Source organism: Pomacea canaliculata, linkage group LG2 (assembly GCF_003073045.1).
Source record: "Pomacea canaliculata isolate SZHN2017 linkage group LG2, ASM307304v1, whole genome shotgun sequence".
NCBI lineage: Eukaryota > Metazoa > Mollusca > Gastropoda > Architaenioglossa > Ampullariidae > Pomacea > Pomacea canaliculata.
In genome coordinates this window covers 21,388,126-21,410,796 of record NC_037591.1, presented here as the reverse complement: position 1 = coordinate 21,410,796, position 22,671 = coordinate 21,388,126, and the positions used below count along the sequence as shown (strand labels likewise).

At 37.0% G+C, this 22,671-nt stretch overlaps 3 protein-coding genes across 10 annotated transcripts in view; 1 reads left to right on the top strand and 2 right to left on the bottom strand.

Annotated features, from left to right (window-relative positions):
• Positions 1-1,767: 1,767 nt before the first annotated feature.
• On the bottom strand, positions 1,768-6,398 carry LOC112556763 (dnaJ homolog subfamily A member 1-like). Its single transcript, XM_025226106.1, has 6 exons — positions 6,247-6,398; positions 5,460-5,641; positions 4,738-5,029; positions 4,134-4,361; positions 3,539-3,769; positions 1,768-2,896 (listed from the first exon to the last, which is right to left on the bottom strand). The coding sequence occupies exons 2-6, from the start codon at positions 5,595-5,597 to the stop codon at positions 2,580-2,582; spliced, it is 1,206 nt and encodes a 401-aa protein (XP_025081891.1). The 5' UTR covers positions 5,598-5,641; positions 6,247-6,398; the 3' UTR covers positions 1,768-2,579.
• Positions 6,399-6,613: 215 nt separating this feature from the next.
• LOC112556785 (transmembrane emp24 domain-containing protein 7-like) lies at positions 6,614-18,535 on the top strand. Of its 2 annotated transcripts, none has more exons than XM_025226157.1 (3): positions 6,614-6,879; positions 7,421-7,669; positions 17,661-18,535. In XM_025226157.1, the coding sequence occupies exons 1-3, from the start codon at positions 6,730-6,732 to the stop codon at positions 17,901-17,903; spliced, it is 642 nt and encodes a 213-aa protein (XP_025081942.1). In that variant the 5' UTR covers positions 6,614-6,729; the 3' UTR covers positions 17,904-18,535. The 2 variants fall into 2 exon arrangements, with proteins under 2 accessions (XP_025081942.1, XP_025081943.1); XM_025226158.1 differs by lacking the exon at positions 17,661-18,535 and adding an exon at positions 10,850-13,540.
• A 269-nt stretch (positions 18,536-18,804) lies between these two features.
• The window catches only part of LOC112556737 (titin homolog), a 28,070-nt gene continuing 24,203 nt past the window's right edge, over positions 18,805-22,671 (bottom strand). For 6 of the 7 annotated variants that reach the window (XM_025226017.1, XM_025226019.1, XM_025226018.1 and 3 more), the window contains 4 exons: positions 22,542-22,652; positions 21,816-21,909; positions 20,465-21,561; positions 18,805-20,259 (listed from right to left, as the gene is read on the bottom strand). In XM_025226017.1, coding sequence (XP_025081802.1) covers positions 20,035-20,259; positions 20,465-21,561; positions 21,816-21,909; positions 22,542-22,652 — 1,527 coding nt within the window. In that variant the 3' untranslated portion in view covers positions 18,805-20,034. The remainder of the gene's footprint in view (positions 20,260-20,464; positions 21,562-21,815; positions 21,910-22,541; positions 22,653-22,671) is intronic. The other variant, XM_025226024.1, reaches the window with a different exon arrangement.

Sequence of the window (22,671 nt, the reverse complement as noted above, 5' to 3'; positions counted from 1 at the left end):
AGCACCATCGCTGTAGCGCAGTTTTCATTGGTGGAATATACGGTTGGCAAGGCCGCTCCCGGACGAATTTATTTATATCGCCGACCTCGACCGCCGCGCTGACCTGACCCGTTTCTCAGCTAAGCAAGGGGCTGAGATCGCTCATGCAACAGGCTTGAGACCGCGAACTTAGCCAAGACGAAAAGCGAGTTAAGCAAGGCATCTTAAGACGAAAAGTTAAGACCGCCTATGCACCGCAGCCCAGGTCTATATGATAAAGCATATAGTGGTGACATTTTTTTTCACGGGTGTGGTTCAGATTAAGAATGATGCCAAGTGCACCTTCTGCCTGATTCTCACCAAACTTGGCAGGAATATTTCTTTCCTATTTTGTTACTGAGGTTGACATCTTTCTGTCCAAAATTGGTAGAAGGACAACTTTAATAAACCTTTTCACTCATGGCAGAAGAATCACTCATTAGAGATTTCAACATGTATCCACACGGCTTCTTTAGCAACTAAAGGCTATGACCAGTGTGTTCAGTACACACCTATGGGGCGCCCAGAGGTGAATTTTTATTTTTTCCTCTCTGTAGCTGTACAATTCAATTGATAATTATATTCTATACTTTACTTGCACAATGAATTGTAAAGCTACTGTAAAATAAAAAATGTCCCCTCTTGGCGCCCCATACATTCCATCCTGAGATTATGGACCTGTATAGGGATAGATTCATATGACTATGTTTGTGACTGTGTCACAATATTACTTGTAGACTAGAACCCTGTAGAAAGTGTCAATGTTGCATATCTGGTGCTTGATCTTTAAGCTTCTTACCAGCAAAAATTAACAGCTCGATCATGCTTTTGTATAGTTGGCGCTGCTATAAAAAGGTCTCTTTGTTTTAATGAAAGTCCAAGACTTGCCTTACTATATAACAATTGCTTTCAAAATGTTTTGAGCAAATCCTAGAGTATGGTGAGGGGACGAAGTTAATTTGCACAGCTTGTTTGAGCAAGGCAGAGATCTCTGAAGAAAGTTAATACACTGGTGTTTGTAGCCAGTATCTTCAGGAAATGTAACGAGCACAAACTGTAAATGTTGAGAACATTCAGCAACACATTTTGTCCTGATTTGTTTTCTTTCGTTGAAGACTGCATCTTTCCTCTTTACAGCTCATGCAGACACTATTTTTAGAAATACCGCCCTGGTCACTTCTCATTTTCCTGACAAATCCAAGTGTAATAAATATATCTCTCTCGCCTCATCATCATCAAATACCACCGGAATGTTTTGTAATCTTTATACTCTATTTCCAGCGATTTTTGCAATGTACTCTGATTAGCCTTTAATACTTTTCTCGGAAAGCTTGTGCAAATTTTACTTCTAGCTACAAACTATGCCAGGTTATAAGGTATGGAAAGTTCTTGCAGCTTTGGTCCCCAGCATTTGAAGTCCAGTTACCCTGTCTGCCACAGCTGGATTGTTTCCACAGCAGCACTTTTTTACAGGAATGAATTGCTAGTCCATCCCGATCCTTTGTAAACAGAAGGCTACTCTGGTCTCTACCATTTAACCTGTCCAACACAGATGACCCATACATGGCAGCATAGTTTTAAGGATAATCATATGCAAGCCCCACTTGCCAAGACAACATGGCATACTTTGGGGAGCAGAAAATAGAAACCAGAAAACAGCTCTTTTTGAAGATTTATTTAGCAAACATCTTCAAAGATATACAACAGATTACTTCAGTAATTTTTTTTTGGAGGGGGGGGGGAGGAGAGAAAAAAAAGGAAAAAAAAAAATTTTGAAGATTAAAAGATTAAGTTCTGTACCACAAAAGCCACTAACTATACAGATTTATTTTCACAACAAGTTTACCTTAAAACCAGGGGTCTTCTGTAGGTTTTTGGAAGAGCCTCCCACTACCTTCCAGTTTTATTAGCACTTGAATTTTATTTGCTTGCATTAAAACATGCACTACAAAAGATGTCATCAAAGGTAATGCTTTCATGAATTACCATTCCCAGGTAGCCTGTCATAGCTTCCATAGATCTTTGTTGTACCATAAAACTTCAATCTGCAGAACACTTTGTTCGTGAAATGCTCAAATTTATTGCAATTTAAAACATTCAAGTTACTTTAATTCTGTGCACACATGGACTATATCAAAAGTTTTCAAACTGGAGTGAAGGGCTTTTTATAAACATTCATCTAACAAACATAGGAACAGAGCCGTACAGAACTCAACATCTCACCCCAATTCGACTCTTCCTCAAGTTTTTATCAGTGTATTAGGGGGCTGATGGAAATGTCCATTTCAACACTCTTTTATGCAAATCTGGCATTTACTTTGGTCTCTCCATATCATGCACAAAATTATTTAGTGCCCCGTAAGCAAAACACCAATGCCACACACATGACCTTCCAGCAGAAACAAGTATTTGAAAGGAAATAATAAAGCATGGCTTTTCGGGTTGGTAGAAGACAACATAAGATAGACTTTACTAATAAGTCAAAACTTCTTCCATTCCCAATCCCATCCACACTCCTGTCAAACTTGGTTACGATGACACATTCCTATTTTAGTTAACCATCAGTGGGATGCACATTGCACCCTTTGTCCATGTGGATGATCATCATCCGACTCATATGCTTCTCCTCGACGACTGCTTGTTTGCTCTTGCTGTGGGTCAAATTCGATTAGATCAACATGGTCTGCATCATCTGGAATAATGTGCTCCTCACGAGGTGGTAGGCAGGATTCTAGTGTGACAATCTTTTCTGGTGGAATGCGGTCTGGGAACTTTACCAGGAACTGGATGATAAGGCGGCCTTTCTCAAAGGGATCACGGTGTATTGGCATACCTTCACCCATTATACACTTGATGGCTCTGTCTTTTATTACCTCACCTTAAAGTATGAAAAATGCAGAAAATTTTAAAACAACAAATCTAACAATTATAAGCTGAATGAACTAAGATCCATATTGGAACTGACACCCAGGCTGTAAATCCCTTACAGAATGGACAAGACAATCACCCATGTCCTACAAATGTCAACAGATGTTCAGTACCAAGGGGTCATACTCTCCAACTGCCCACTTTACACATTTGTTTGTAATTTTACACATGCGAGCAATTGATGTCTATGCCAACTGGGGCTACATTACAGCAAGGCAATAGGCCCTATAAATAGGTTCTAGATGCTGAAAACTAACAGCGTGCTCATGAGAGATTTATATCAAATTCTTTATACTGTGTTGCTGGACCACCTCCACCCATGGCAGAATGCACTGCATTTTGCAGGACAAAGGTTACTAACCTGACACCTTATAAATAGGTTTTAGGATCAACTTTTTTTTTTTTTTGCTGTTTTTTCCCCTTTAAAAAGACATCGAACTCAAAGACAAGCCTATGATATACCAAAGGCGTATTACTTAGCTGATGTAGTATCCTTGGAATGCCAGTTCAGACAAAACTTTCGACTTTTAAAGCTTATATCTTATAAAATGTATATGTACATTATGCAAACAGATGAAAATAAAAGTCATACCTGGCAGAACTGTGATGATTAAAACACGGCTATCAAGTGTCTTGACTGTTTTCTGAAATCCGCACAAGGCCTCAACAAGCAAAAGCTCCTTTTGTGTAATCAGATCATTACCCTTGCGCTGAAATTCTGGGTGTTCCTTTTCGTCCAGTACTATGACAATGTCACCTGGTTCAAGTCCAGGTTCCTGATCTCCTTCACCTGTGAATCGAATCTGCTGACCATCCTTCATCCCTGAAAGCATAAAAATGCACACTGTAGTCTGCCCTTAAAACAACCAAGAAACCAATAAGAGTGCCAAGAATTTGTTAATTTGAGATGGTTACCTTTTGTTAGCTTTACTGAGGTTGGAGGTTTTTGCAAATTTTAAAATGTGCCCTTTTCTATGGTTTAGTTTCACTATATGTTAATTGCCAATATCAAAGAAATGTTGCAAGCACACAGTAGTCAGTAAAAAAATGCTTAATGAGATCCCAAGATAAAAATGCAATACATTTTTTTTAGAATGCACTACCCTTGCAAAGTCTGCTCGTGTGCAACCTAGCAGTAAAGTGACAAATAAGATGTGAAAAATAGGAAATGTGAAAAGTGTGCTTACCTTTATCAATATGAACTTCCAAAATTTTTCGTTCTTTTACTATTTTTTGGCCATTGCAGACCTTGCAGCGCAACTTGGGGTCTATGCACTCTCCCTCACCACGGCACTCTGCACAGACTGTCTGAATTTGTTGCACCATACCAGGACCCAGCTGGTGAATCCGAATCTGCATACCAGTTCCACGGCACAATCCACACTTTTGCACTGCACCTTCTTTGCCACCACGTCCTGCATGGTATAAATGCCATTGTATATTAATACTGTACCTCTTGACACACACACACCAACTGTTCCAACTACTGCAGGTTTACCACATTGCACAAGAATTTTTTTAAATGAAAAATAACAAAGGCAAATAGAAATGCTAATTAGTGACTAATTTGTGAAAACATGTACTGTCCAAGTTTCTAGAAATCACGAGGACTTAAAAAAAACAAACCAAAACAAAATTCAAATTAACCTTGACCATGCACAAGTGAAGCTACAAATGATGATCGTCTAATATAGATGGTAGAACCATCTGTGCTTAATGAACCTTGTTCACACCAGAATGATGCTATTTTTGAACATTTTAATATATTAATCCATTTTAAGCATTATATACCTTCACATTTGGCACAAATGACATTTTTCTGCAGAGCCAGTTTTCTAGTTGCACCATTGTACAGGTCCTCCAAGCTAACTTTCATCTGATGTACTACATCCTTCCCACGACGTGCACTGCCTCGTTGTGATCGTCGCCCACCAAAGAACATATCAAAGATGTCCATTGGTGAATGGAAGTCAAATCCTCCTCCACTTGACCCTCCCTTGATGGCCTCTTCTCCACCCTGATCATAAATCTCCCGTTTCTTGGGATCCGATAGCACTTCATATGCATGGCTGATCTGCTTAAACTGCAATGGTGCAAATGACAACTATCTTATAACAGTATAAAATTCCATCTAACTACTTACACCAAGCTCTTCATAGGTCTTATTTGCTTACAAGTATTAAGAAAAGCCAACATCACAAAACTATGCCTGTTCCACCATCCACTTCTCATAAGATTGTCAGCACATATGAAAAGCATCTGTTATGCAATCAAGGTGTCTTTACTTATATCTTATTGTTCTGTATGATGCCAAGAACAGTTTCACTTTAAAATCAATCACTGCAGTTTGGGTTTGAAGCTTAAATCTATACCTTATATACCCGTTCCATAATTGCCCTCTGAGGTAAATAAATTTTATTTGTTTATCCAGTCCACAAACTAGGCAAAACTCCAGCTAGTTGATCAATAATAATCAATCCCCCCAACACTTAAGGAAATAACCACTGCCATACCTTTTCTTCTGCATCCTTTCCTGGATTTTTATCAGGATGGTACTTCATAGCAAGCTTGCGGTAAGCTTTCTTCAGTTCACTGTCATTTGCACTGGGTGGAACACCCAATATATCATAATATCCTGTTTCTTTCACCATTTTGGCTACTTAACTTTTCACAATATTTGCACAAAACAGTTTATCTGCAAAAAAATCCAAGACTGATGTTAATAATTGTCATATAAAGGTACAATTCACAATGAAGAGAATGGAAGACAGACACAAAATCCCCATAGTCTCCTTTTTGAGGGAAGTGAGACATAGCTGTTCCATAATTCTTGCATAGATAATCTCAGTCTGATAACAGTTAACGTACCCAGAAATTCTAATGGTTTTCAAGAACGCCACAACAACACTATAGCAGTATAACGTACTTATGTAACATAATTATTTCAATCATATGTGTTCATACACAACATAAAACATCGCGAAAAAAAAAAATGTAACCAACATTTGCACCGCAGATTTCCATCCAACCCGTCTCCAACACCTAATCATCTTTCTGTCCAACGTGAAAAAAAAAAAAATACTACCTTCTCCGACCAATTCCTCAGATATAAGAAAGAAATGTCGAGTATGCTTTTACACGCGTTGCATACACAACATTTATTATAATATTAACCAGACCTTCCTCTTCGATATTCTTACTTCTCGTTAACGTTTATTGCTGCTTACACCACCGAAAACTACTCCCCATAATCTCACTCTTCTTGTGTGAAGAACAATTCATTTACTCTGTGTTACTTACACTTGTAGCACAGAAGGTTTCAGACACCAGCTACCAGCTAACTGTTGTCAGTGACTGATTCTAGAATTTCCACCGAGCGTCAATTATAATGCTGCGAAGACTCGTGTCCGCTCGAGAAATTTCTAGAGTACGCAAACTTGATGACGAAATACCCAAGTGCTAGCTTAAAAAAAAAAATTCCCCAAATGTGATGACGCTTATAGGTGTGTTAATCAAAAATATTAAATGGTCCTCTAAGTAAAATTAAACACAAAAACTAAAAATTGGTAATTATAATATGTTTAAAGCTCACATAACACGTTTTGTTAATTTTTCTTTTTTGTCAATCCAATGAGTTATCCTTATTAAAATTTTTGTAACAATCTTCCGGCCACGTTGCGGAAGTCGCCATATTTGACAACAATACCGGCAACTGCTGCGCTGCGACGTAACTACATTTGCTATCGTTAAACTTAGACAAAACAAACATATCATAAATATAGAATGGAGTTCAGGTTGTTGGTGTTAATTGTCTTGGGTGTTTATTGTCACGGGGTGCTGTGTGGAGAGTTGACTTTTGAACTCCCCGACAATGAGAAGATGTGTTTCCACGAGCTTATCGAAAAGGGTACGAAGTCTACTTTAGAATTCCAAGTAAGTATATAACAGATCAACGGGAGATGTTGCACTCTCCTTGCATAACCAGAATAAAACAGACCATGAATTTTATCTTTTCGATGATCATATGTATACTGTATTTATATTGGGTTTAGTCGGGCATGTGTATGTGCTCCATGCAAAACATAACAGCTGACGTTACTGATTGTAACGTCCAAGAGAGCGTATGGATGAGTTTCAGGAACTCAAAGCGGAAACAGATTATAAATGCAGATTATGTGTCATACAATTATAAGAGGTTATGGAGAAGATAATTCAGGTGATTGATAATGGTGACTGTTATCATCACTAATTTACAACCAACCAAGAATGTGGGAAGAAGTGAGTCTTAGGGAGGGTAATTGAATTGAGAACTTTATAATACTCCTGGCTTCCATGATGTTTGTGTTGACATTAGTAATTTGTGTTTGTTACTTAATAGCTTGGTGAAATATGTTATAATAACGGTTTGTATAAACAGTAATTCAGTTTTGAGATGTTAGTCTCTTGTTTCTGAATTATGCTTTTTATGCTGTAGGTTGTTATGGGTGGAAATTATGATGTGGACATGGAACTAACAGCACCCAATGGACAAATCCTCTACAAAGATGTGAAAAAGCAATACGACAGCTTTACCTGGAATGCAGATTTTAAGGGCATTTACACCTTCTGCTTCAGTAATGAGTTTTCAACTTTTACTCATAAAGTTGTTTATTTTGACCTACAAGTTGGTGAAGAAAAACCTATTGTGGAAAATTTGGGAGAACATGCCACAGCTATGACTTTGGTGAGTGCATTTTAAGTGTAAATACTGTTATTGATTTTAAGTTATATTTTGAATAAATGTGCAACAAAACAGAAGCATATATATGCACACATATACATGCATCACTTATAGCTGGGACATATAACCTTGTAAAACATCTATTCACATTGTGCTTGCCCTTTATTGTAGGCTTAGCTACACGCCTAAGTGAACAAATAGAAGAAAACTCCATCAGTCTTTCATTAGTCTTGAAAGTGAGTCTTGCTTATATAAGTACATAATAGAATATATATAAAATGTGTGTGTGTGTGCATTGGGATGGAGAAGTTCGATCAATTTAATTATCCAGTATTATGCATACTGTAAACAAACATCAGATGTTAAAAAGATAGATGAGTATGATATGCTAAAATGAGCGTGTTGACTATTATGTTACAAAGAAAGTTATGGTAATTGTATACAAGAATTAGCAGAGAGCAGAAATTTTTTAAATCAACTGTGGAGAATGTTTGGCCATATATGGTCTGTGAAATCATTTGATCTGGCTCTTTGAAGGCAACTGCAGACGAGACTCTAAATTCAATAACTTTAGGAGCATTCTTCATTGGAACATACAAATTTATGTTAATAATAATAATACTAATATACATTTTGAGGGGCAAGCAAGGAACATCTATTATGGGATAGATTGAATGAATATGAATACCTGAAAGGCCAGACATGTATGCTTCTGTTAGCTGTATACATATATTCTGTTTGCCTCAGCTGTCTGCAGTATGCCTGCCTGTATTATATTGACTCAGAGGACAGTCAGTGCCGGGCAGGCTTTGAGTGTCCATGTTGCGAAAATGTTGACACGCTGTGGTGAAACTTTGGCTTGACCAAATATAGGATCAAATTTTAAGCTGATAATTTCATATGGTCTGCAAATGGTTTTAAAAAAATCCATATAGCCCTTGGCAGTTTCCCGTTCTTGATTTAAGCCATTGTTGAGTACATTTTCTTGTTCAGCTTGTAGTTTCTTTATCTTGGTCTAATGTAAGTCATGATATATTCTGTTAAACTCAATTTCGCTCTCCCACTTTTCTGACTGATTAGTTGTTTATTTTCTTTTATTATGTGGCCTGGGTGCCATGGCCGAGACAAGAAAGTTCTACTAAAATAGCATACACAATTTGTCCTTTTTATACACATGAGATGATGATGTGTACGTGGTAGAGATCAGAAAGGTTTTAGTGGATAAAATTTTGTTTTATTCAAGGTGCCTACAGAATCTATCTAGCAACATAAGAGAAAAATGCTGCAACATGCTGTATTTTTTTCTAGAAGCACTAATTTAAAGTCTCCCAGAGTTAATATTTACAAATATTTTCATAGTTTTTTTTTTTTTGGTGTGCACTCCTTCCTTGGATTCATTTACAAGAGAATTAGTGCTTGCTTCATGTAGGATGACCATGGTTTTCTGAAAATGGTTGGCACATATACATATATTATGTCATATACATGCTTTATAGGTTATGTGTTATTATTATCCAAAGTTGCAAACTGTATGAATAGTAACCACTTGAAAAGCCACAGTTCTATGACATTTGATCCACAAACGTGCTGTTGATTGTAATGATTGGGCACCCAAGCCTTAGGATTAACTCTTATACCTATGTGACTGAGTGTATGACACATTTTGTGACTTTGCTAAACACAGAGAAGCAGTGGATGAATTGTATTAATATACATACTTCAAGTGATCTGCACATTGAGTTTAATAACTCAAAGTGTGAAAAAATTGCCCCGTTGGTTCATAACAGTGACTTTATTTATTTTGAAAGCCTTTGCTTTGAGGAGTTTACGTTGGAGCCTTCCAAACATTGGCTTGGTGGATAGCAGAGAGATTAAACCATCTAGTTTAATACAAATGTCCTCCTTTCAATAGCAACCTCTGATAATTCTGATAAAAGTTTCAGGCCTTATCTGCTAATTATCACGGAAAGTTTAAGTTTCAATGTCAAAGAAGTGAAAAAAATAGCAATGATGTAAATAATGTTTGTGGATTAATTATTTTTACACAAAAAAAAGATGCATAATGCTTGAAGATTCTGCCTTGTCCAAACCCCATCGCTTAGAATTGTTTTTTCGTCAGCACTGGTGAGTGGAGTTGGCATCACTTTTGTGTCATTGCAATGTTGTTTATTTTGCTAACATAATGGGAAAAAGGATGAATGGAGGCCAGGCTTTGGTGAAGGTGGATCGAGGTTTTTTTTTAAAAAAAAAAAAAGAAGCTTAGTTGCCGAAGACTATTTACCCTTATTTCTTTTTAAGAGTACTCACATTTTGTTTACTTTCATTTAGGTCTTTATTGGGGTGATGGATTTTATGTAGTAGAGATGTGTTCATCTTTTTTCTCATGCCCTTCTATATATAGCTTAGTGACTGATGTGTTTGAAGAAAGGAGAATCCAGAAAAACGTATAAATCCAAGAAGTAGGTTGTTACATAAATTATGTCTCTAAATACTCATTCTTCCTCATTTCGGCATGTAAGCAGTTAATTGTGACATTTAAATATAGATATAGACATACAGTTGATTTGGAATTAATGTGTAATGTAATATAGCTATGACTGTAATCCCGCTTTAGTTGTGACACCCTGTGGCTGGCTGGTAAATAGCTCTCAAAGCACTTAGAAAAGTTCTCGTCATTCCTTTGATTTTCTGCTATATAGTACATAGTAAATTCCTGTGGTACTGTGTATAAAAATATTTTCCCATGATATATATAGATAAACACCTTATTAAAACATTTAGCATTTCAAATTAAAAGGCAGAACCAAAGTTTGAAGACATAGGGAAACCAGGAGAAGAATGGGGATGCTTTTTTTCCTAATGATTTATATGCTTCAAATGTTTCTGTGCTTCATATACTTATCTGTATGTTGTTTAAAACAGTGGAAGCTAAATGATGTTTTTTTTATTATAATTAAAATTTTATTTTCAAAATCCCCCAAATCAACCAACTTTGATATCTTATTTTGCTAAGTGAGATATTAAAGTGTAACATCATATATCAGGCATCCTCCTTGTTCTTTCAGTTTTATTTGTTTCAAGTTTTATATGCATTGCTTCTATTTGAATTGTGTTCATCTTCAAGCATTTTGCATTTTTAAATATTTGTAACAAGTGTCCTCCTCTCGTCTTTATCTTCTATAGATTGAAACTTCAGCTGTCAACATATTTGAAGAGCTCAATAGAGTCTTGGACCTTCAGACCCACTTCCGGCTTCGGGAGGCACAGGGACGAGCATTTGCTGAAGATTTAAATGATCGTGTACTGTACTGGTCCATTGGAGAATCTCTACTGATTATCCTGATTGGCATTGGCCAGATAATGGTCCTTAGAAGCTTCTTCACCACAAAACACAAAACATCAACAGCCACATGAGTTCTTGAAAAATGTTAGATCATTCCCAGGGTGTGCAGGTCATAGGAATCATGGTATTGTGCTTCATGTGGGTAGAGCAAGGTGACATTTTGGTGTGGAGGATAAATGATTGCAGTGTATGTAATTATCAGACTGAGATTCATCTTTTCTTCTTTTGTCATGCATTAACTGTGTGTGAAGTGTTATGACTAGAAGTATAGTGGTATGTTTATGTATTTGTTTGTGCATGTGTGTGCATGTACAGAAAGTGTTTGTGATTGAGTTTTGTTTGTTGTATCTTAGGGAAAGTAAAATTTAGACTTTTAAAAGAGCAAAATAATATTACCTACATAGAAAGATGGGTTAAGTAATTTCTGTTAATTGCATGCAGGTGACTGAGTGAAGGCAAGAATGAGAAAAGAGTAATTACTTCCATTTCACATATTTTGAATGTGATGATTAAGATTGTTTGAAGGAATATTATATTGTCCAGTTGTAACTTTCACGTTAATGGTAAGAAATCTTAATAAGTAATAACTAGAGTCCCATCAAAATTTTTTTTCTCTTAAGATCAGTACATTTAGGTAGACAGTTTCGCCTTTCATTTTTCATCTTATGATCAATTAATACTTCCCTCCAAACAAAAATATCACAGGGGAAGGATTTAAGCCATATGAAGAAATTTCCCTTTCATATTGTATGTAATTGGAATCTTATTTTTTTTTTCTTTCCTTTCGTCCTGTGTTCCAAAAGTTAAAAAAAGGGCAAGAAAATAATTTCTGCTAGGTACTTGATATGCTTTATTTATATATGCTGAAGAAAAGTTGCAGTTATTGAAACCATTGTTGCATCATATTTTTCTGCATCAATTTTAAAATATTTATTTTTGTGATTTATCCTTCTTTTGGTGATGTTCATTATACTTTTGTTCTGGATATGCTAACTTACAAAGCTATGTTTCATAGTACTATCTTTGATTCAAAAAGAAATTTCTGGAATTATTTTAATCAAAACAAAGAGGCTCTGCTGTATTTTGTGAATTTTAAGACATCCAATTTCACTAATTCAGCTGGTTTTTTCCTGATTATTTATAGCTCTGATCATTAACCAGTCATTACAGCTTATTTAATAATAATTATTGATATTTCTGGTTACTGATCGCTATTAAAGTTTAGTTGATTTTCTTCGAATTTCAGAATTGTTTATAAATGAATTCTAATGCTGTCATTTTAAAATGAAGCATAATCAATATTACCAGCCTATAAGTGATAATCTTTTTTTTTTTGTTGTTTGTTTGAAATACAGATGTATAGGCTGAATAAAATCATTCAGTTTTCGTGGAACTTTTTGTTTTTAGCGTTTTCATCGAAAACACCTTATCAACTTAAAAAAAATAAAGTGTCATTGAATATCGATTTAAAAAGTAATAAATTTTGCATTTTTAAGTTCTTACCCCTAGTCGCTAGCAATTGTGCTTGCATTTTACTTAAGGTTAGCATCTCTTATTTAACTTTCAATAAAAACGAAGTAGAGAACTTTAATGTTTTACAGAAACAAGCATTGTTTTGTGGGAGATTAGCGAGCTAGAACAATTTGTGTCTTTTAACAATTTTAGCAAATCACTTAAAGAAATCTGACCAATTTTGTGTATTGCTGTAGTTATTTTGCATTATTTTAAAAATATGTGCAACAAACATTGGAGGCTTTGATCTTGTTTTTGAAACAGCTGTTCCACAAGCATAAGATTGTTTCTAGGTTAGGTCTTACAGGTGTGTGGTTTTGAGTTTTAAACTACTTTAAATAATTCTTTTGACTAGCTTTATTTCTACTACACTATTACTATTAATAACCAAAGACTGCATTTTGCAGTTTGTGTGTGTAGGGACTTGCTGTAGATTTTCCTCAGACTTCTTTGTTTTCTATTTGTGCACTGCTTCATATTTTATATATTATTTCCTATTTTAGATGATGTTTTATCACCTGGTATAAAATTGTGTAAAGCTCCCTCAGGGCAGAAGCAACAACTGTGGCTGAGGTCAGGATGGGGTGGGTAGTGCAGAAATTACCAAGGGAATGACTTTCTGTGCTTTCTTTTTAATCAAAAGTAAATTGGAACATATGTGGTGTTGAAGGCATTACTTGGAAATAATTGCACTTGATAACTTTACTTGTCTCATGGGGCAGTTGGGAAGCAGCATAGGCAGCTATACAAAGATTGTAAACATGAAGATAGCTCATGATGCCAGTTCTGATAGAGTCCATGTGTAATGCAGCACCCTCAAGCAGCATATGTGATAATCTTTGCAAGGGAAATAACAAACTGTAAACAATATGCAGTGTGTTTAATAGTTGCTAGTGTTTTCCTTTTTTTTTATTTTGGTCAAGGAACCTATTACCTTTTCTCTGAGTGTAGAGATAATTAAAAATGGTTTATTATTCAACATTTTTACAAATTATTGCAAAAATATATTGATCACAGTTTTTCTTGGTTCTTTTATGAATCTTTTTCCCACCCTTCCACCCCTGTTTATGTTCCTGCTGCATTCATGTGTGCACCAATATATGAACTCATGTTTTTTTTTTTTTTTTTTTTTTTTTTTTTTTTTAGGCCCTTCCGCCCCTCCTGGGGCATAGGCCATCGACTACAGTCTTAACTGTTGTCGATGTTTCGGTAGCAAGGATTTGTTTTACGGGGTGGGGGTGCTGGCCCCACGCCCAACCCTCCTCCTTTTTCAGCCGGGCTTGGGACCGTCCTTGGCGGAGGGCGGCCAGCCCTGTAAACAGATGTCACGTGCAGAGAAAGAACAGCGTGCCCGAGACGAGAAATGAACTCAGGGCAGCCAACCTTCACTGTATTGGTGACAGGCGCTAACAGCGCTAACCGTTGCACCACCGGGCCGCCATGAACTCATGTGCACATGCATAATGCACAGGATTATAATTCATCAGTTATGTGTGGGTTACAAAATAAGCACCATCAAATTTAATTCATCACCATAAAAACAGTAATAATAAAATTTATTCGTAAAGCACATTAAATACATTAATTTATCAAGACACTAATAAATGCAAGCATGCATGCACAGGAACACTTAGCAGAGGACTTAAGTTTGTCAGTTAATTCACCTCCTTAGATTATAATGTAGTTTTGTCCAAGATCCATCAATCGACTGGAAATTAGGCCACCTGGTCAAGTTATCAAAAAAAAGGAGACCTCTCCCAGTTATGCAACTGGTGGGGGGATCATGCCTCTGTCCATCCCCAGCAAAGTCCTGACAAGTATAATACTACAGAGACTGAAGAAGGCACTAGACGAGAGACTGACCAGAACAAGCAGGGTTTCACCAGGATAGGTCATGCACTGACCACACTGCCACCCTCTATCATCACTGAGCAGTCTATTGAGTGGCAATTCTCCCTCTATATAACTTTTGTGGACTTTCAGAAGGCATTTGACAGTGTAGATAGGGACGTCGTCAGGAGGCTGATAATTGACTATGACACTCCACCTAAGCTCATAAACATGATACAGGCGTTGTACAAAGACTCGTCCTGCCAAGTTATCCACAACAGCAAACTCACTAAACCTTTCATTAAGAAAACCGGCATATTATCACCAACAATCTTCCTGATGGTCATAGCCTGGATAATGCGCAAGACAACATCTTTATCCAGTGGACCTTCACCAAACAGCCAGAGGACCTGGACTTTGCAGATGACAATAATTTCCTATCTCATCGGCAGCAGCATGCACAAATCAAACTGAGTAAGCTAACACATGAAGCAGAAAAGACTGGCTTAAAGGTCAACAGAAGATTGAAGTGATGAGAACCAACAACAATCAGGAACTCCCAATCCAACTTCTAGGAGAGAACATCCTGGAACAGACTTCTTCACATATCTGTAGAGCATTTTTAACAAGGACGATGACATCAGAAGCTGCATCAACAAGGCCAGGCATGCTTTTAAGAACCTACGCTCCATCTGGAACTCTTGAGCATTATCCTTCCACAGTAAGACCCGCATCTTCAAAACCAATTGGAAAGCAGTCCTACTGTATGGTTCTGAAACCTGGAGAGGGACAAACACCATCAACAACAAGCTCCAGACCTTTACCAACTGATGCGCATACCATATTCTGGAAATAAGATGAAAAGACCTCCAACAGTAGCCTGTGGAAAAGAACCAACCAGAATACTACTAACCAATAAACCAGAAAGCACAAATGGGGCTGGATAGGACACACCCTGCACAAAGCAGCTGACACAGTTGCCAGACAGGCACTTGACTGGAACCTTCAGGGGAAGAAAAGAGTTGGGAGACTAAAGCAGACTTGGAAAAGAACAGTAGAGAGTGAGGGAAAGGATGTAGGAACCAATTGGGCCCAACTGAGGGGGGCTGCCCAAAACTGGGTCCGGTGGTGAGGTGTTGTTGTGGCCCTATGCTCCTTGAGGAGTAACAAGGAATAAACAATAAAAACAAAGAACATAGTAATAGCATCACATACCTGGAATTAGCGTATAGACCGACCAACTGCTAGTCAAGTCCTACTTATTTAATTAACTTAGCTGCTTCCTCAAAGGCCCTGAATTTTTCTCGTCTTTGATAGCTAGCTGCTATTGGCAACAAAAACTCACCTTACAACTCAACTTGCTTTATCATCTGTCAAACAACATTTCAAACACTGTTTAATTTGCATTTTTTTAAATTTTATACAATTTTATTGTTGGAGTTTATTGTGCTAGAACTGTTGATTCAACAATGCTGAAATACAAGTGAAAATAGAAACTGAAGTCAAGTGCTCACAGCTTTGTCAAGACTTCTTACCTAACATGATCTCTGCTTTGTGGTACTTGAGTCATGAAGTTTCTGGACGTGAGCATGGTGAAATATGAAATAATCAAAAACAGTATAGCACAGTATCAACAATAAACACCATCACATATTCATACCCACCATGCAGATCATCAACCAGACTCACATGCAATTATAAGAAGTTATGCTGTCATTTTCAAGTTGTCCGATGAAGCTGGCTAGCAAAGCGGTAAAATTAACCATTAAAATGCTGTAGTGCTATATAGAAACTACGTAGTACTATTAATAAATTTTGCCTTTGTGGAAGGAAGCCCTCTATTAACAACTGGGAAAATTTTCTGTTTCTAATGCAACAGCATATTAAAGTATCCTATATTATTTTAACTTCTGGTTAAACATGCTCTCTTTATCTTTGTCTAATTTTGTGCTTTTTCACTTCTGAGATGTTTTCATAGTATGCAGAAAAGTTAAGATAAAATAGGTAACTGGTAGGGATGGCGTTTAAATAGAGTGCAGGTGTATGGTTCATTTAGTGATGTCTGCTCTGACATTATTAGACCATGAGTGTTGCTGATTATATATACATATGTATATATCATGCTTCTATTTCACCTTTTAAGTTCTTTAGGATGTTTTTTTGATTTACTCGTCAAAGTACTCTCATGTTAAGAATTTATAAAAGTTACAACAGAAATTTGGATTTGTGTTGAAATTTATTTTGAGAGGTAATGCATTAAGCTATAGCAAGGAAGAAGCAAATTATATCTCTGAAGAATTTCTTGCAGTCTGATTTTCAACATCTCCATTCATTAATTGTATACATGAAAGATCCTTTTAAAAAGATGGTACTTTCTTGGGCTCTTATGCTGTGTGTGTTTTCCCCTGACTTACGGCATTATCAGGACCAATATTGAAATGGCATAGTATTCTTCATAAAAATTGTTTCCAGAAATCAAAGCCAAAGCATAAAATGCATGTATTTACAACTTTAATAATCATAAGTCCTTAGGTTAATACCTGCATAACAAAAGTGGTCAGAGTTATGTAGCAAATCCCTAGTGTCCAGCGAGTTAAAGTACTCCTGGACTTTTCATCTATAATCTCTTCCTTCTGACTTTATGTTATCTCAGTAGTTCAATAGAGAACACTCTGTTTCCACAGTTCCATGCTAAGCAGAAGATGAAAACAATATTTAAAAATGTGTTGCTGCATAGAAGTTCCCCCAGAAAAAGTTGGTGTGCATGAAGGATTTTGTAAAAAATAATTAACCTCCATATCTGATTTTCATAAGCTATTGGTGAAAGCAAATGACAATTTTGGGAGATCAGCTTTAGTTCATAGACATTGGCAGCAGTGAGGGAGGTAGAAAGATAAAATAGTAATTAAAATACAACCCTGATGCTCTAGACAGCAACGCACATGTAAGTTGCATTGGAGCCTGGGTTGTAGTAGATTTGTGCTTATCTTCCCAAAACTAGGAACCACATATCAAGATCGGAAAATGTGAAGACACAGGTTGCCTTTTTCTCTTTTGAGCAAGAACCAGTCTTTTCACATTAATGTGGGTCATACATTTTACTGCTGATCATCTTTACATTTCTGGTGGGAGCAGAGAAATTACCCATTGTGCATGCAGATTGGAGAAGTCAACCACTAAGGGTTCCTCATTTTCAGATGGGCTAAGTAAAATGATTTGTCAAAATACACCATTAGTTGACATAATATTCAGGCCTATAATTACCAATGAATTATGTCCTTTTGATTATTCACCCCTTCTCTTTTCCAGATGGAAGCCACATCCACAAATATTCATGGCCATCTTGCCAAGGTCTCAACCATGCAGTCACACCTCCGTTTGCGAGAAGCAATGGGACGAGCCTTTGCTGAACAAGTGAATGCTTGGGTGTTGTACTGGTCTTTAGGGGAAACAATTGCTGTTCTGGTAGTTGGTCTAGGTCAAGTGATTGTGCTGCGAAGTTTTTTCTCAGCTTCTAAATCAACAACAAAAGCCAACATAACAGTTTCTTGAGTGGGATTTAGGTCATGATGGTCCTTTGCACCAGACTTGGGCTAGCAATACTGAAGGGGTAGGTTAAGAAGAAGAGATCTTCCTGTTGAAAATTCGGCAGTTCTTATTGATGTGGATGTGGCTGTTGGGATATTTTGGAGGCAGGGGAGGGTAGTCTTGGTGAAGGTGTGTCCAGGTATTTTTGAATTCTTTGTGAGCCCGACTTTTATTGATGCAGATGTGGGAGGATGCCTGTGATTGTAACAATTAGTCTTATGTGATATTGCTTCAAACACCTGCTAAAAAGCAATTATGTGGTTGTCATTTCAGTCACCTTTAGCAAGATACTCTTATTTTATATTCCTTGTGTATGATGGTTAATGCTTGCTTTATCTATGTTTGGAAGTGTTTGAGATGTGTTGCTTATGACAACTGTTTTTGATGTAAAGAATGAGTACTCATAAATTAAAATATTCCTGCAGCTATAACAGTTTCCTTTCTTTAAAAGGTAGCATACCTTGCAGAATATTAAATGAAACATTGTGATGGATCAGGTCATGTTTTGCCCTCTCATTCTTACTCTTCCAAAACTCATGAAACTTGATAAGAGGTTTAAGGTTCCTTGATACTAGGTACACAGCTTGTTTAAATTATCCTTTGTAATGAAAATGTTTATTTGACTAAAAGTTTTCAGATGTGTGAGAATATACACCTAGAGTCTATAAATCTAAATCATTTTAAAATTTTGTCTGCTGTCAATGGAAAAATCCAAACATCAGGTCTGCTGATGACACAAGGTACATGATCAAAATAACAAAACACATTATTATGGGTAGTTATTTTTTAAACACTGCAAAGTCCACAAATGCAATGAACACTCCATGCAGCTACTATGCAAAATGAGCAATGCAGAAGAAGCAAATATCAAGGAACTGTCATTGTAAATTTTATTACTTTTACTCTTTCTGTGTGACAATTCATAGTGGTGAAGACAGGTGAATAATCAAACATCTGGTTACCATTTTTGCTTCTCTAACTCAAAAATACAGTATTCTGTATTACTCCACAAGCTTATTCTATAAACACAGAAGCCCAACAACAACAACAATATAAAGGAAATTCTAGCATCTTGCTTGCAAACTTACAAGCCATCAAGGATGACTGCATTCCTATTTTCTGGCCATTATATATTTCATTGAATTTTAGCACACTGTATCAAACTACTCTTTTGCCCACACTGATTGTTGCTACTATGAAAGTTTCCTGGATGCTTGCATAACAAGATTTGAATCCAACAGTAACTTCAAAAAGGAAAATCTAGAAGTTATAAAGTCACTTTGGGTGTATATGCCTTCTATTGGTCTTGGACAGCTGCAACATCTTCCTTATTTTTTTCTTATGCCTACATTTCTGCATCATGCAATAACTTTTGAATACATAATGCTGAAGATTTGTAGATTATTCTGGGCATTATTATTTTGGAATTTATACCATCCTGTCTGAATTGTTTATGGATTTGAATAAAACACACCAAATTATCACAAACTGGACCATCAATTTATCGATCCAGCCATTCAACCATCTTATGTGGACAAGAAAACAATTCTGGTTTTGGCGCCGTGCTGCAACTGTCACTCTAAACTGAGTGTACTTAAATCAAGCAATATTGCATGACAACAGTCTTTAGAATAAACTGCAGCACCTTCTATATATCCCAGCCAGCACTTGGCACAAAGAACTGAAATAATGAAAAGTGTTTAAGCCAGACAGGTGCAAAAGTTTGCCTTCCAATAAAATTATGTATACAACTGCTAGGAACAGTGGTTATTTCTTGAAACAAGCTTTCCCTTTCAGATCATGCGTCTTACACACTGCCTTACAGTTCTTTCTTGCACGGTTTTAAGTGAATACAAGGGGCTGATCACAAGCAATTCAACACCAACTGGTGAGTTTCAGCATTCACTGCTTGCTGTATGCAACTTGTATTTACAGGCACTTTCATATTCCTCTTTCACGTTCAGCACAGTCACAGTCAATAGTTTTTGTACATGTTAGTGAAAAGCCTCCTCCAGGAAAAAAAGAGAGCTTCAGCAGCTTAATGGTCTATTCAAGTTTATGCATCTCCACTTCAGCAACAACCTGTATGTGTGGTTCAAACCCCAAGTAAACTGTGCAGCTCATCATCATCCATTACAGGGTCCTCCTCACTGCTGTCATGAGTGGGTTCAGGGTTCTTCATGGAAACCACCTCCTCCTCCTTGTCAGACTTCTCATCCTTCTCAATTAGCTCCTTGATTCTGACGTCTAAGGCTGGTCGGTTCTGGACAAAGAATTCATTTTGGAATAATGCTTTATTGCTGACCACTTTCCCCGAGTCCTATGTGAAATTTAAACAGAAAAATAATAAGCATAAAATATTACAATCTGGATTTAATGATAAAATTAGTGCACTGAGTTGAACATGCACATGGGGAAACATGCTTTACAAATTCAATAATTTTTGTTATTGTAACACTGATACAACTGCTGAAGAAGGCATTCCTAGACAACTGAAGATACAAATAATAATTCTAACAACTTACCTGTATTTCTTCTTCTTCATCAAGCTCATCATGGAGGGCTGATGCAAACCTTGAATCGGATGACCTTGGTTTGCTCGGTGCCACAGGATTACTGTTACCCAAAAGCACACTAATATCTTCTGCCATTGCGCTGCCTATGAATGTGCTGGATGCAGGCCCTGCCACAAAATCCCCATTACGAGAACCAGAAGAACCAAAGACACTAGAGTTTATGTTTTTTGTCTGTAACAAGGAAACAGAATCACCAGGCAAAGTTCCTGGTCGATAGATCTCTTGGCCACGATGACTCAGTTGAGTGTCTTCCAACACAAAAGAACCAGAAGTGTCTGGCACATGCACACTGTTCTCGTGAGTGCTGCGAGTGGGGCTGGAGTACTCCTGATTAGAGGCTGCTGAATCCATAGTGTCATCCCCCATGTCCACAATTGGAGGCATAGGCAAGCTGAGGGGATGCTGGTGAGAGAAGCGCTCACGTATGCTGCTGGTGTCTAAGCTTGTGGGCTTGAGGGCAGACCCACCACTGCCCCATGGAGATGTACTGTTTGGTGATGAAAAAGGAATTCCTGAAGCTGAAGCAGTTTCTCTTGTCAAGTTTCTCTGGAAATCTGAAGCCACACCAAGGATGGAGGTAGCAGAATTTTGCAGCATTTCAGGTGAAACACCAGGTGTACTGGAATCCCCACCAGCACTTTTGATGCTCTGTGGGTGGGCTAGAGTTGGGGACACTCCAGTTTTTGATTGAGGAAGCCAGTCGGAACTGCCTGCAGACTGCACCCTGTTTGCCTGCTCTGCTGCCACAGCAGCCCCTGAGTCTGCACCCTCTGTATTTTGAGACACTGGAAGTGGTGACTGAAATGCTGACAGGCTGTCCCCCGAGGGAGTTAGCACTTCATTGTTAAGATCTGCCAGAGGTGACACATTTGCACCATTATATTCAGAAGGAACAGTTGCCAACAGCACAGAACAAGCATCAGCAGCTGCAGGTGCACTTGGCGAAGCCATGTTGGTGCTGGTGATGTTGGAAGACACATTCGGGGTGGGGGTGCTACTGTCTGTGATAGCAGGCGAGACTTCAGTGGTATCTTTATCCCTGGTATCTGGGTGTGAAAAAAAATAAATCTGCATTTATCATAAAGACAGGAAGAGGACATTTATCATGCACTGCTCAGCAATAAAAATAAGCAAATCACTACTGACAAGAAAAAAGCATGTTGAAACCATGATTTTTTTTAATAAAAATAAAATTTCAGAATTCTAAACAGGACAGCAGCTGTCTTTAGCAACATTCTAAGATTTAAAAATGTCTAAAAGCAATGTTTAAAGTTTTGACAGGAGGCATTAACTAGATCACCTTGAATCATTTCAACATCAACCCTTGACTCAATCACATTCTCTTTGTTTTCCTTCTTGCCTTTGTCCTTCTCTTTTTTCTTCTGCTCAATTTTCTGCAAAACGATTAAAAAAATTATAAAAATGAAAAATATATATGCTTTGAAAATTTTCATCAGGTAAAAGTTTGGTCATTTACTGGTAAATCATTCTCATTCTATACTCACATCCAAAATAAAATAACATGAGATTAACCAATATATTGTTATAAAATGTTATTGATGAAAATGCAGAGCAAATTTCACATGGATTTTGACATCAGTGACAGTCGTTTTTTTTTTTCATGTCACCAAGATCAAGGTCCTTTCAATGAGTACTCTGAGAAAGAAAGGGAGAAAGATAAAGTTCTAAATCTGAGTACTCTTTTTGTAGCAGCCAGTTAGTGATGGGTCAAAATGAACATGTATATTACAAACACATTTCTTAAGATATTCAAAGCACAGACACAATGTACCAATAGAAGTAATGTATGAGGCATGCATCACAATCTTGGAACAACTGTTTTGTTATTTTGCTATATTAATGCCATGCATTATTAAAAAATTATTGAATAAGCTTTACTCAAATGAAGCAGTTGATCCAAAGTTAACAAAAAATAAGCTTAGAATCAGAAAAATCATTCCCAGGCAACGATCGATACCCTCTTGCTTGTTAAAACAAATTTCTTTAAAAGAAAAAAAGAATTTACCTGAATAACCTTTGCAGTTTCTCGGTCACCATTCAGGAAGAGAGTTTTAAATTTGTTGTAAATAACCTCTGCTTTAGCCTTGATTCTTTCACTGTTTTTGAATTTGCGACACTGGAAAAGACCATTATTA